We start from the raw sequence: 16,358 nt of genomic DNA, 5'->3' as shown, positions 1-16,358 counted from the left end.
TTTTTGGGTTGCTCTTCTTGATTTAAGGCACAATAATAAAACCTATGAACGACATAAGGAAACTGATTACAATACTTATGAAATTGAGAAATACAAATAATTTCATTCTAATTGATTTACATTCAAAATAATACATTAAAGGCCGAAGACTGATGAAAGAAGTTGGCTGCGTATAAGTTAAACTAATCTAAGAATAAATCAAGCAAACCGAAAAAAAGACAAAAAAAATTATGCGAGATAAATTATTTAGGAAGCAGTCAGGGAGACTTCAAAATTATTTTAATAAATTAAAATATGCGAACTGCTTTTTAGTGCATGCTCGATTACATAATTTTTAAATAGTATTTTCAGGCTTTAAATCGACGCTTGAGACCAAACTACAAAGATTGTTCGTTTCGATGCATAATAAATATAATTTTATTCGAAGTTTGAGCGACTTCTAACAAAATAATTTATATCTCTAAGAAACGACAGGAGCCAGTGTGATTTACACGGCAACTTCTATCGAAGGAAAATTAAAGTTTGGAATGGATGCCTCCTGTCGGTAAGATTTCTTTTCGGTTATTTCACGGGCACCGGGCAAAGACAGGCGTTAGCAAATCCTTTGTTTCCAAACAAAGGATTATACAGACAACAGAGCCAAGGAAGAACGTTTGCCATACACCCGAGATGAAAGAAAAACTCTGACAAGGAGTCACAAAACAGTATGGAGAGTAGCACTCCATGCAGAATAGCTCTCAAAAAGAAGCTCTCTGGACGTCATATACGAAAAAGAATTAAATGGCATCTGAATGAGTAGGCGGCAGAGATAACAAATCAATCAATTAAATGTATTTTCTCTCAGACACGATTTCAAAAGAGAAAAATTGAGAGCAGGCAACACGATAATTTTTCAGGAAAACAAAGCTAAGTTGACTGCGTGAACTATTCAACTTCTTTAGCAGTGCAATGCGGAACAGCTTACCCATTGGTTTTAATACACTAAGTTTACAAAATAGCAGGACAAATTTATGCAAAGAAATAAAAGTGTGATAATGCTCATTTCATAGGTCGGGAATTTCGCAATAAAATACAACAAAAATAAAATGGAATAATTTCGAATATTATATAACAGACGATAAATTTTTGAGGTACTCTAAAATATAACTAGTGCATATAAAACTATGGAATAAAAAATATTCAATATTATATTGAATACTTCTATATCTATTCAATATTACACTATAAAAGGAGTCCAGTGAAATGTTATTCAAATATAAAGAGAAGAATGAAATCTAAGAGGCAATCGTCTAGTTTGAACACACGGAGATTTTTCGGCGAACGGCTATTCAAGAAGAGCAGGTCTTCTATTTGGCGAACGAAACTTTTGCGGACAGCTTTATTCCGAACACGGTCTGCGGCTGATATGGTTTCCATGGCTATAACGTTTGGTTCAGGAATTTTTGATCTCGTGAAAAAAAACGCGGTACAAGTTTGGCGATTCATTTCAAAAAACCATTGAGCTTATGGTTTAGAAGTTGGATTATAGATGAAGAGTGCATGAACTAGATGACACAGAAGCTATCGAAGATATTACAAAATTTCTTATTTTCCAGGAATATCGCAGACATTTGTCGTAGCCGACATACTCAGAACATTAAAGCAAACTTCGCATCCATCAGTCAATTCAGAACTTAATATATACGCGCAACGAATATTTATTAAATATTACTTAAAATGCCTGATTCGTGCAACGAAAAAAACGATATTTCTTAATGTTTTTGAGACGTAGTTTCTACTGAACAATAAATCACGAGTAAAAGTCACAAGGTTCACAAAACCAGTTCATTGTTTAACAGCAGACGGAAGGAAACGATCGCAAATGATGATTGAAAAGGTTCCCATAGTTACGTTCCTCCCCTCATCATATAACAGTCCAAGTTTCGCGCATGCGTCAAAGGTCAAACATGAGGACAGCAAGAAAAGCGTCGTCCCTATATACCAAGCTGTCATATCTCCACAACCCGGTATTGCATATGCACAAGAAAATACAGTAATAACTCGCCCGATGAGCCACTGCATCTTAACATGACCGGTTGAAGTACCTGGATTTGACTATAATAATGAGTAAGATTTTGGCGATTAGAACTTTGGAAAATGTAGAAATCCAGGTATTCTTTGCAAAAAATCTACGCCGAAAATTGAAAACGAAATTAATAATTTATTTTTACGGCGATAGCGTTTGTCTGATAACATAAAATATGCAGCAAACACATTTAGCGAAATATCTTAAATATTCTAAGAGCGCCATCTAGACTTATCGTACAATTTTTGCCAGTATTCGGTACTCACGAGAGAAACCGGCTTTAATTCAAAATAATAAGCATTCAGTATGGATTTATATGGTAAATTGGAATCCAATAAATTTGCTTGAACACAAACGATGAAAAGAAGCACCTATATACCGGTACAATTATGTGGCCAAATGCCCAAGCAATGGAGTCCTCTGAGTTAATTGGAGTTATGGAAATTGAACTCGTTAGGTTGCGCAGCGTTTTAGGTTGACCTGCGAACGACCTGAGGGCGCTCACGGCAAGCCAGGCTCACAGGTCGGTTAACCTGTAGCGCAGGTGCTAACCGCATGGGCAGATATAAGACAGCTACATGAGACTCGCCCGGCCGTTACTTCTCTAAAGGTACGTCACCGTGAATCGTGAAATAAAACGACTAGCGAAGCAATAAAAACTGCTGAGGTACTTAGAAAGGGATATACGAAAAACAGTAAACCGACCGAATGATTATAGGTCGATCTCAATTATCAGAGTCAAATTGAAGAAATTTAAGAAGCTCATGCGAGCTATACGTATAAAAAATCACGTTAGTATGTTACCTCATCCTCGTTAAGTGTCAGTAAGGCAACCCAACACCACGTCGTCACCTGATCAAGTATCCATTTGATGATTGGTAAAGCACATGACAAAGAACGTTCCACCATTACCTGCGTGATGATGATGATGTGTTACTTACTAATTTAGAAAAATTCCTGTTAAAATCGCAAAATTGAATATTGAGAGAGAAAAAAACCTCAGGAGTATTCACAGTTTAAGGAGCAAGTGAAGCAATTTATATACAGTCGAACGAAGAAGCGCCAGCCCGGCCAGCCGCCTTAACAAAAGGCCCGTCGCTGGCCATACTTTGCAACAGGAAGGAAGAGCGTGACTAGGCAAATTTGCCAACAAACGACCAGGTGTTACATCGCTGAAAAATGGCCACGCTCCAGAACATTTTTGTCAGCTACATGATGGAAACTAAAAATAAACGACAATGGAGCAAGTGGCGTGATTTAAAAAAACTGATATATGATTGAAGAATTAATAAGTAGCAAAGTAAGTAGCAAAGTTAGAATTAAGTAAAAGTTAAAAATTTTTTCTCGATAAGTACATAATGTTTCAGCAAGACCAATTTAGTAACTTCTGCATGATGTTACAGAAACACAGAGAAATTTAAATTCTAGTTAAATTTCAAGCAGATGTAACGAAGTATAACAAATTACGTACTTACTTTTCGGAACGCATAAAAATAGTACACAAGTTCATCGCTACTACCAATAACTAAAGTGGTCAATAAGTAAATTCAAGATACAAGGAACTAGCAAACTTTAATAATTGAACTCCGTCGCCCAACGTGGGAGCAAAGAGTCGAGATCGACGAGGTCGCATCAAATGGCAATGTTTATTGCTACGCAATAGAGAAGGGCTTCTCCACTGCTCCACTTTCAGATCTCAATTAATTATCGAGAAAAATACCCAACTACATACACCTATTTCGACAACTAATTCATACAATACTATTGAAGTTATGAACGTATGTGCACAATGAATAATATCGCGTCAAATTATTTGATGTTTAAGTATTATAATTAGGTGCATAAAGTTAAGAGAATTAAATTGGCCAATATACTGGAAAAACATTGTCTCATCAAATAACATCTAAGTAGAAATGCTGATCGCCTAAAATCTAAATGATTGGTATGGGAAAGTCTGGGCCCGTTGCAAGTAACTAAATATGCTATACAAGCGCACTGCCGGTTACAAACGAGCGGGAACAGGGTCATCGACTGAGCTGTATTCGCTCTTCAGTTCGATCGTTCTCTGTTATTAAGCAATTAGAATAGTTTGATGAGTGGGATTCTGCAGGCGATGTACCGTCTTCCTACCCAGGGCGAACCGTAACTGTTTTGCGATAAGGAACTGATTACGGGAACTGTTACACCGAGAGCGGCACACTTCACATCAGTGAGGGCGGAAACGCATTCTATAAGACGTTCAAGCAGTTAGCGATACGTATTAATAGGATAATTATCGCAATAATTCTCAGTATTAAAGATATTAACAATTTTTCGAAAAAATTGTGTTTGAAATCATTTTTTTTAATTATTGATGAAAATCATTATTCACAACTGTGTGATGATACACAGACAACCTTTACTGACGTTGATGGAAAACATGACAATCGCACAGAAAATATCATAAGTAAAAAAAATACCAAAGACCTTTTCATCGATGACTCGCCCAGAGAAACATGCCTCTGCTCGGGCTATCGCCTAAGCATGAAAAGAAGGGCGGGCTCTGAATATTTATCGAGGCACAAATACTTGTAAGAGGCGGATTATAGTGCGAGCATCGGTGCGTGTCTCATCGCAAGATTCCAAAGACTGGAAATTCTGTGGTTGCACGAGTAGAAATGCGGTGTGCAGCGACAGGATGGCTGGGGAGCATTTGTGATGTAAATGACAAGGATGCTTGCTGGTTGTGGACGTCACTTGCAGCCATGTGGAAGAGACACAGAGGGTCGTCCGGAAGCGGGTATGTTGCTGACGCTTTCGCCAGCTCATCCCGAAATTCCCAACTCATTGTCAGCGGGCGGCATATATTTGTGGGGCGATAAGTCTATTTTTCTGCCGTCTATGCACTTCTGAGGAGTTATAAATTTGTCATTAGACATCCTGTCACATTCTTGAAAGTTCCTAGGTATCATTAATCGGAAGACAGCGTGCATATTGGAGTGGAGCCTATACCAACATGTCGTCTTACAAGTTACACTTACAACCATGCACTAGGAGTAAATAAAAAAACTATTTTTATTTTGAACTATTCTTAAAATTTGAGCATGTTAAATCAAAATGATCAAAAATCCGAAATTCAAATCCCAAAGCAAAACTAATCAACTTAGTTTCACAGACAATAATTTCATAATAGTGTAATAATTTTACCTAGATTCCTCCAGCAAAAAAATATGTTGCTTGGACCGGCAGGAGTAAGAAGACGGAGACTCAATGCCGGACGTACATCGGAGCGAGCAAGACACGACCGAGGCACGCAGGTCGAGGGCTCTTGGTGGTCAGAATAATCTGGCTGTCGGAAGCCCATGTCGTGGATGGATGGCAGGTATAGACTCGTTCCTTCCCTCTGCCTCTGTTCCTTTCACCGCCAACAATCATTGCTCTAAGAATCCGTTCTTTCCAACGTAAAGCAGACTATTAATCCACAAAGTGTTTTCCAAGAGACCTTTTTACTAACACGAAAGCGATTTATAATAATTGGACGAAATGCAGTCCCAATCTGTATAGAGACATTATTGATGGATGATACTCTCAAAATACGCCCGCATTTTTTCTTATCTGGGCTCAATGCATCAGTGACGAATGATACCGTACATAAACTAGTTACTAGACTTCTAAAGGTCTTACTAGACCATTTCCTGAGATAGAACGGTCAATTGCAGCCGTGCGTTGCAGTTCAGCATCAGCAACGTCAGCCTCGAGGTTACCAATTAACTAGGTAGGAAAATTTCACAAATAACTCAGCGAGACGAGATGGTAACGTCAGGTCAAGTCAGAACGTTCAGGAACTCACGCGTTGATAATTTGAGCGAGTTTCCGAGCGAGCGATTGTCAATAACTTGGAGAGAGGAGCCTCGGGCGGCTTCGATACATAATATGATGCTCAAATTGTAAGACACAATCATTTCAATTAAGAAACGTGTCACAAGCAAAGGCTAGAAATACGAGCCAACGTGGAGCTTCAATAGAAGATACCCTCGAGTTGGAGATGCGATATTCTGTTACAATTTGCAAAGGAATCGAAACTATTTGATTTCAAATGACTAGAAATTTTCATATTATAGGGCTGAATGAAAATAATTTCTTCGCCATGGTCTCTTTTTTTCTGTGGGTTTTTGATTATAAGCCAATCCAATTTATTTTAACGATTTTACGATATATATAAAGCAACAAACACCGTGCATTTTGAAACTGAAAATGATTCCTAGTCCTTATATTCCCAGCATAAAAACTTTATTCTCCCAGCATCATTTCATATTTAATGTAGCAAAATACGATGTATCCAGCATTATACTATAGTGTTTGATAAAGACATTAGAGAAGTAAGATTTTCCAACTACAAACTATCAAGAATATCGTCTACCCAAAGGGAAAATTTCCTCAGGCTAAAGAGGGCATCAATTCTCCAAGTAAACTGCTTGAAATTTCAGGGTGAATTTTTACCGCAGTCTGCCAGTAAGCGAAATTTTCAAGAAACACACGAAGAATTGTCGGAATATCCGTATAGCTTTCCGGCTGAGGACCGAGTAAACACGTAAAAAGCAGAGCAAACTCTGCAGCAAGAAATTGACCCAAGACTCGCAAAATGTACAAGTCGGACACGCCAAGAGTTTGAATTGTCACGGCCGGATATTAGAGATCCATATTTCTGAAAAAAGTTTATACATAAATATGGCAAGGTCATTAATTTTTCACAACTCGGCCTGAAGATTAATGTTTTGAGTTATAAGTAATTCAAATGTATTTTAATAATCGTTCATAACAAATTACGGTTTTAAATTTTCATCTATCAAGTACTTCTTAATTTTATTAATAGAAATAATTGAAAACAATAAGTTACGCTTCAATGAATGAATACATCTAGAACCCTGTAGAAAATTATGATTCTCAAGGTTGCTGTGCTTAACAAAATATTTGTACGTGAAGGGCGATTTTCACCAGAGAAATAAGGACAGGAATAATAATAAAGATTGACGTCAGCGGGAGTCTTTCCAATTTTCAGGCAAAGCCGCTCGCTCATTAAAATATCATGAGCGAGATGCAAGGGAACAAACCTGAATTCTAGACAAGCCATTTTTCAACTAGCCTGACCTTTCTGTAATAACTAACACAACCAACATGAATTTCTTTATAATATCATTTTCACCAATTCGTGGGTATAAAAAATCTATGAGAAATAGATAAGAAGAAATCTATACTAAAACATACTTTTGAACGATTTAAGAAAAAATGAAACGCACTTCACAGCATGTCTATGGATAAAAAGTACGGTAACTACGTTAATCCAATTTTTGTCAGGCACATCTCAGTTATCAGTTAGTCAGTATTCTTTCCACACGGTGAGACTAAATTAGACGGAAATTTAACTAAGATCAGCGATGAAGTTATTTCGTTCTCCTGGAGCAACGCCCTCCATAGGTAACGAAGCAGCGGCCCAAGTCATCAAGCCGTGGCGGATGTTTTCTAACCTAATAGACTGGAACGCAAGTTTGAAAGGAACATTTTGTGGGTCACACGCGACACCGAGGCTTAAAAGTAGCTGGACTTTTGAGCAGATCTTTTTTTTCCTCTCACTAGAAGTGACTCAAACACTGATGAAGAGCAAGGCGAAAATTGAAGCGAGTTGTGAACCGCACACAAGATTTCTGAAGGATTCTTTTTTTTCTGCGACCAGCAGCTCACTTGGCCTGGCCAGATGAAAGCGAGACGAATATACCAAGGAACGACCGGGTATGATACGGCCCTAGTCAAACTTTAAAAAACGGCGCACGCTTCAACAATGCAAGCGTACCGAAACTACCATCATCGGCTCGTGCTTGTATTATTAATTCGCGCTCAGCTCAATGCAATGCTCACAAGAGAGAGTGTACAAAGATGAAGACTAAATCTCTAAAAAATGATTGAATATCAAAGGAATAAATGAAGCATCACATTAAATTAACAGTCGAGTTAACGAATAATTCGACGCTTGGAAGTACTTGATAAATGGCCAGTTATGAGATCGTCAGATTGATCGAAATAATAGATAAAAAAATTAATTTCAACCTCTTCTAACACTGAATCAAAGCATAAGCCTACAAAAATTATATATATTTGTGTAGTTAGGCAGAAGTTCTTCATTTATACAGGTTTGATTGAAGAAATGGCTTATCAAAAAAAAAACAATAAGAATTTTTTAATAAAACGTACGCTCTGGTCTTCAATCAAACCTGTGAAAAATATATATATATATACTACATAGATTGTGGCAAGCTTCGAGTTATAAAGTTATCGACAAGCTGTCAGCAGCTTTGCATACAAAACAAATCCAGAATTGAATCGGTGTGAGGTTCAAACTTCGCTATGATGCCATGAACGCTGCGGGGCCGCAAGCAACATATGCTTCCGAAACTCTGTTCGCGCTAAACAAACTAGATCAACAAAAGCACGGTTCGGCGAACACATGCAAGGTTGGGAGAATTACGTTTGCCGTTACGTGCAGTCAACGGAAGTCAATTTCACTCACACATTGATAACCAATTTCAACAGATCAATGAGCAAGCTTGAATTCGCGAAAAGACGTGCCTGAAGATTCTTCAAATGGAAGAACTTAAAAGGGAAGATAAGAACAGCAGCTTCACAGGTGACTTCAGTGATCCACTGCTTGCAATGTGATTTCTTGATCATTGTAATGCCATTAATTTCGATAAATAAAAAAAATGTCTGCAAAAATTTTAGCCTATGAGACAGTTCAGTAAAATATAAAAGAAAATTACAAGATTTTGAACTATGCACAGAAGCAGGACATGGAAATGATGCGAAAAAGCGTTATGGGGACAGCTAAGCTAGTCGGCGCTTATATAACAGAAAGCCCGGCGTGTTGGCTGGATCAATAAGAGACTGTGTACTGCGCTGATGAAGAGCTTGCTACACAGAAAAATATTTGCCTCAGCAACGTACGGAGACGACAAGACTTCAATGAAACGGAAACGAGCTCAGAAAAAAGACGCTCGCTCAAGATCATTAGGAACACTCGCCTCGACCGGTCAAAAATTCAAAGCTGAACAAAGAAGAATGCTCCTAGACATTTCTTTCTGACAGAGAAAGCCGTCGAGTGGAAGATGAAAGAGGTGAAGAAAGCAGGCATGAAGAATACTGCTATTAATATCAATTTGAATTTCGATTACTTTAAGAACTCGCTGCTATATGGATAAGCTATACTATGTATATACTACACACGCTTCTGACATTCTCAACAATTCAAGATATGAAAAATTAATAAATAATGTCAATAAAAATCATTCAAGCGAACCTCATTCTTAAATCACCGGCAAGTGGAAACTAAAATTACATTTCTATATACCTACATCCATGCGTTTCTGTTATCTCGAAGCAGGATCACTCTTTCCGACACCAAGATTTTCTCGTACAGAATATTCCTGCAGAAAGCAAAGCACTCCTTCAACAATTTTCTTTGGATTAACTGATAACTAAATTCAATCAGCAAATTAATTAGAGGCTGAATGCGAGACCATTAATTCTGACCCTTGTGATGTGTCTGACGTAAAAGAACGATAGCAGAGACGCGATGTTTACAATGCGAGATAAAATTCTTACTATACGTACGTTTGTAAAGAGCATTCGCTTACATAAAGTACAATTAATAAGCAATTTTTCGTTTTTGAAACTCATCCTCAAATCTATATAACATTTGAAACGAATTTGAGTATCTCAACTCATAGAGGCTCTTACATAAATGAATGTCAGGTTCACAGGAGAGAAATTATGAATAAGTTTCATGTCTAATAGCTTTTAATTGATATCTTCAAAGTAAAAAATCTGCGTTGCACTATTTTCTGACACAGGATGATTTATTATAAGGAAAATAGAAGTACTTACAGCCAAAAACATCATCATCACATCACGCAAATTCAAAACATAAAAAAATGAAATTTTTGAGCAGCCTCCACAGCTACATGAGAGGTCCAAGAAGTAAAGAGAATTTCATGTAAAAAAAGGCCTTCTATAAGGCCAGTAATGAAGGATGGTTCCGCCCCATGGCTTATATCGAAGGATGCGCCATGGAAGTTTCTTGCACTCACACTTCCAGTGTGAGTGCAAGGAAGTTAGAACATCACCTAGAAAGCACATCACCTAGACTGGGTCTGAAAAAATATCACAGATTGCTCAGTAAACTTCGCAGAATAAAGTTTGTAGTTTTAAAAACACAATCACAAATCTCATCAGTTTCCAGCAGTTGATAAGATGTCGGTAAAAAGATAGATACAATTATATGAATTTAAAGAAAAAACGCGAGTGGACGATTGTATTAAAGATATTCACAAATAATATTTATTACTTGTACACATACGCGCATTACATTCTACGATTAATTCAAAATAAATTACTATTAGATATTAGGTAATTCATCCAGATACTAAAAATCAACAACTTTTTATATTATTCATCCTTAAAGAAATAACACCTCAAGTGACAAATCGAATTTTGATAAAGCAGACTAAATATTTTCCACACAAAAAAAAAATATAAGCGACTTGTATTCTCTGACAAGCAAAGCGGAAATCGGACGAGGCTGCTAGTTGGCTGCCACAAGCGAGTCCATTACTCGCCAGTATTGTTTTTCAGATGAAATAACGAAGAGCTCGTTTGCGAAAGGACTGCCAGGCGCCCGTCACTATTAGCCATTGCGTTAAATGCAGTGAATATCGCACGCTACAATATCACGATAACCAAATCTTTCCTGGTATGCTTGCCAGTTAGACAGTGAAATTTTAATGGAGTTTTATATATAATTCTACACAGAAGCAAAGCATTAAAATTACAGCAAAAATTGTATGGTACTAGGAGTAAAGCATATAATATCCTAATATCCAACTAATTTTCCCTCTGATTTAAACCACCTATCTGATTGACACCGATCGGACAGCGTCATTTGAATGACGGACTGATAAAAATTGGACACAACGTCAAATTCAATTCCAAACACAGCATATGATCGACCAAGTATTAGGCTAATTACAAAAGAAGCTGAAAAGCTGATTTTAGTAATGCATAGTGCTTATGCCCAACTTGCAACCTTCATAAAAAATTATTTTGAAAAATCTTAAGTTATTAGAAAGCTGATTTACATAATGCACATATTGCGCTAGTTAAATTGCATAGACTAGAATAACAAATCATACGTGTCCCAGTCGCTACAATCAACTTTATCAATGCGAGGGTTAAGTCCCAATCAATTACCAGCAGGTGACGATCATCTTTGGACTAAAATACAAAGATATCACCCCCCTCCATCCTCACTCCCTCCTGAGTGAGGGGTTGTCACTCAGGGACAAAACAGAAATTTTCAAAACAGAAATTTCTAACCAACTTGTTAACCAAAAAAATAATCATCAGAAGAGGGAGGAGAAAGTTTTTAAATACCGCGAATTAATCATACTTACCCAAAATAGCTAAGCCTGCTACATGACAGGTGTTTTACAAGCGAGCTGAAGCAATGATTGCCAGATCTAACAGGCCTAAGAACAATGTAAGGAAGCTGGGTCTGGATTAGTGGTTGATTGCTTACAAATAAGTAGAGGTCTTAAAAATATAAAAAATCATTTTTTATCTTAATCGTGTTGTAAATGGTCTCAATTTTTATGGTAAAACAGATCAAACACTAACCAATAACAATGTACGCAACGAAATAAAAAATTAATCAGAAGCGACACATATCATTCGCTGAAGTATGCGCCTCTTCTGGCTATGTATATTATAGGTTTTGCAAAAATTTCAAGGGACTAATTTCTTGCATTCTTCAATGATAAACGCAACTTGTTATGACGGCCCTGCTGCATATACAGTGGGGGGAAATAAATATTCGTACACTTGAAAAATCGTATTTTAATGTATGTAAGTACACAAACTTAACAGGAAAAGTGATTTAAATTATGTACTATGCGTCTCTATACATAATTTAAATCACTTTTCCTGTTAAGTTTGTGTACTTACATACATTAAAATACGATTTTTCAAGTGTACGAATATTTATTTCCCCCCACTGTAAAGGAAGCAAACGACGAGCATTAGAACTGATTGAACTGAAATTAGGAAAGCCTGTTCTTTGCTTCATTTGTCAACTACATACCTATGAATTACTTCACCTTCATCTTATATATATATAAACTCTTTTGACGGAAGAATATCTTCTTCGAAAGGTTTTACAAGCATAATTGGTTCAAATCTTGTAAGTTTTAGAAGTTTTAGCGTTTATTTCAAGATTTTTACATCGTTTCTGGTTGATACTTAACAATCAGGGCGTAGTACAGATCAAAAACATTCTTACAATATTTACAATTGTACACAATAAGGAAAAATAGCCGAAGAAATTTCAAACAAGAACACAGGAAAGTTATCTTCTCTCGGTGGGTGGCGTTTGCTAACCGCTTTTCCTGACAAAGTTTCAGCAATTGAACCAGATGATATTCTATAAAATTTAGTTGCATTAATTATGAAAGCTAATGCCCCCGTTTGGTTTGAAATTGAACTACATCCAATTCCAAGGAACGGAGCTTCAAATCTTTCAAAGGCAATTGATTCATCTTGGAAAATGACTAATGATGTCAAACATTCATCATGCAGTTATCAAGCGAAATGAAACTTGCGGTTCCGTACGCAGAGAACTTTAAGTGCCACAAGTTTTTAACCCAGCAAACTTGGCCTAGGTGATATTAATGATAATTTATGAGTGTAATAAATTACTTGGATCGAAATGAATCAAGGATCATCTAAGATGTATGAAAAATCTCTGTAATAACTTATTATATTCTTGAAATTAGCTTCGATTCTACATCATACATCGACCTCATGCATCATATATTGCTCTCGTTTCGAGGCAAGTGTCACTGAGCCTCCGTTAACACCGCCAGGTCTTTGCTGGAATTGCTAATGTTATGGTATTTAGATAGACAAAAATATATTTCCCTTGCAAACCGCAAGCTGGAGGAAAGGTTTGTTGGTAACTGAAGCTTAATCTTTGTCATGGATTCCAATTAAGGGATATTTCTAGAATAAACTAGAATAATAAAGGCGAGTTTTGGTACAAAACTCATCTTGCGACTGTCAACTAGCTCATATGGCTATGGTGGGACCTGTAATGCAACTATACCTCCCTCGTGGAGGGGCCCGGATAAACTGTGGCATAAACTATTATAGGTTAACATTAAATCGAGGACCCCACAAATTCTATCGATCCATTAGCTTATTTTAGTAATTTCTAACATGTTTATATTGTATATCAATTTTGCGTTTCAACTTTGACTTATTTTCACACATCTCCAAAACTCGGCGCATCTTATGACGCATGGCTGTTTTTGTAAAAGTACGAGCTAAAATTTTACCAATTGTATTTCCCAGCATCACGTCACTAAAATTTCACTATCGGAAATTTTTTTCATGAAAGTTGAAAACCCCCTATTTTTGTTCCAGCGTAAGGCACACGCCTTCTCTAGGAAATCATCCTACGACACTCTTTTTGAAAAATAAAAAATCCCTTGCCTTTGAAGCATCAAATATATATTTTCCACATAAAATTAATTAAAGGTGCTCACCATAAATACCGTTTTAATATCAAATAATGTTCTCAAAGGTTATAAGATCAAGTATGATAAATTAGCGGTAATCACGCAGCCATCCATAGCCACTGCATGCGTCCACAATAATATAAAAAAAACACACGACTAATTGACGCTACTCACCTAAGACGAAGCCATCCTTAGCATACTGCACGCGGCCACAATAATATAAAAAAATTCCCCACACGACTAATTGACAGTACCTACTCACCTAGTGCGAAGCCGTCCTTTACCCACTGCACGCGTCCAAAATAAAATATAAAAGCCCCACACGAGTAATTGACAGTACTCACCTAGGACAAAGCCGTCCTTAGCCCACTGCACGCGTCCAAAATAAAATATAAAAGCCCCAAACGACTAATTGACAGTACTCACCTAGGACGAAGCCGTCCTTAGCCCACTGCACGCGTCCAAAATAAAATATAAAAGCCCCACACGACTAATTGACAGTACTCACCTAGGACGAAGCCGTCCTTAGCCCACTGCACGCGGCCGCCCTGGTTGCCCACTTCGCACTTGAGGACGGCGGTGGAGCCTTGCTTCACCTGCAGGTCGGAGGGTCGCTTACGGAAGTGCTGTTTCTGCTGACACTCCGCTGTAGGTGCAAATAAAATCTTCCGTTATTAGACAATTTAAACCTGCGCTGATGAATATATGTAGAAAGCGGCAATATATTTTGAATATTATATTGTAAGCAAAAGACATTCGAAGATAGATGTATTTCTTATGCTATAAGCAATGTGGTAAAAACTAATTTTTGTTCCTTTCCACAAATGCAAACCAATAATTCATAAAATGATGATAACTCCGCAATAGCAAAGACAGCTTAATTCGTAGCAGCATACAGCATAATATGCCACCAATGTAATACTGAAATATATGATAAATAAAATAAACATAACCCCAAAAAATTACGTCAATTTTGAAGCCCCAAATTTTTACGTGGATCGAACATCAAAATTATGGCCTCGGCGGTGAACTCAGGCTTGGTTATATTTCCCTTGAGTCGGCAATGCACTCTCGTAAATTTTCGGCAGGCAAAACTCATCTATCACTTGTAACACCAAGACAAGATATTTTCTTAAGAGCTCTTCAGGCACAGAGAGCAGTGGCAGGCCAGCATCCGGTGTTCGGAGCTGTAAACACTCGAGAAATCCTTGGCCAGCCTGCACCAACATCCTCGTGTTGCTTCTAACCTCATAAAACAACTCTCAAGTAGCACGCTTAACGTCGTGCCTCTCCAACTCCATGTCCAACTATCGACCAATGCACCTAAATAAAGCTAGTATCGGCAGCAAGACACAACTCTTAAGGGCTTCACTCAAGCATAAATTCGTTCGACATGCGTGTACTTGGGAAACTCTTCTCGTCATCCCAAAACATCGGAAGTTTATACGGAGGTATGGATCGTGAAAAATTAATCGAATGAGGTGCTCTTGCATATCTATAGTGTCGGGAGCCTCATCGAAAATATCTGAAAAATATTAACCATGAATAAATTACTCGACAATCTGATCAGCTGTACGCGCAAGTCCCGAAAAACTATTGGCTGACGTTTCTTTCAGAAAAATGGTCATGCGTATTGATCGGCAAGCGTGCTTCGTACCTTCGCTCGAAAGACGAAAAATTCCTTCGACGACGCCAGCTGCCGAACGTGCGCTACACTCTAGTACGAGTGGCATACAGCACGTCTCGTACACGATCGTTCCTGCAGCTCAAGATCGCAAGTCACGGAAATTTCACGGAACCACAACCGGAATCTGTCGGCAGCGGTGCATAACTGCCTTAACTGCCGAAGCAGGAAAGGAGACAGCTCGTAAAACACCTAAAATGTGTCATAATGGCGACAAAATGACAAACTAATATTTATTTGCACTGCAGTCTAAAAGCAGGTAAAAACATTCTATTGAACCTATGAAATTAATTTTCGCTTTACTTTGCTTTGGTAAAAACAATTTATTAATCAAATTGAACGATTAAAAGACTTGACTAGCACGTGTTAGCAAGCAAGTAAATTAAAGGTAAGAGCATGAACCCTCAGTAATACAATCGAAGAACGTTAGGTAAAAATCTTGAATAATAAATGCAGTTCATAAATTGCAACGCCGCAAGTCAGAGAACCAAGATGGCACGAACAAAGGCAAACGCGGTAAGGTAGTTTGGCAGGAGATATGACAAGATCCTAAAGATAGCGAAGCAGAACTCCTACGAACAGGTAACGGGCACCATGGCAGGTAAACAATGGGTAAACACCTGCCCATGCCAGACACCAGCTCTAAACAAACCGACGCCACCTCAGGTCGTCAAGTCTAAATATCACCCTACAGAACAATGTTTGGCATGCATTTTCATTGCAAATTTAACGATTTTTTCAAACATCTCAAAACAAACTTCATGATTGATCATGTATACCAAGCAAAAAATATAACTACAACTAGTTTTTAGATTATTACATATATAGGTAATAATCTAATAATAGGTAGATAACAGGTAGATGAATTTGTTCAAGCAATTTTTTGTGAAACTCGATTAAAAAAACGATTGTTTGTTCATTTGTATTCATTGAAGCAATTCCATTATTGAACAGACCTAGAGAAACAAACTTCGTGGTTTACAATTAGCTATCATTAATCAATGGTTTT

At 37.5% G+C, this 16,358-nt stretch overlaps 1 protein-coding gene across 3 annotated transcripts in view; it reads right to left on the bottom strand.

The window, feature by feature from the left end:
- The window catches only part of LOC108679880 (nephrin), a 152,761-nt gene that overhangs the window by 93,884 nt on the left and 42,519 nt on the right, over positions 1–16,358 (bottom strand). For all 3 annotated transcript variants that reach the window (XM_018168615.2, XM_018168617.2, XM_018168618.2), the window contains exon 2: positions 14,174–14,311. In XM_018168615.2, the coding sequence (XP_018024104.1) occupies positions 14,174–14,311 (138 nt within the window). The remainder of the gene's footprint in view (positions 1–14,173; positions 14,312–16,358) is intronic.

The sequence above is a fragment of the Hyalella azteca genome, unplaced genomic scaffold (assembly GCF_000764305.2).
Source record: "Hyalella azteca isolate HAZT.00-mixed unplaced genomic scaffold, Hazt_2.0.2 contig11639, whole genome shotgun sequence".
In the NCBI taxonomy this organism is placed as follows: Eukaryota; Metazoa; Arthropoda; class Malacostraca; order Amphipoda; family Hyalellidae; genus Hyalella; species Hyalella azteca.
This window is presented reverse-complemented; position numbering and strand designations above follow the sequence as displayed.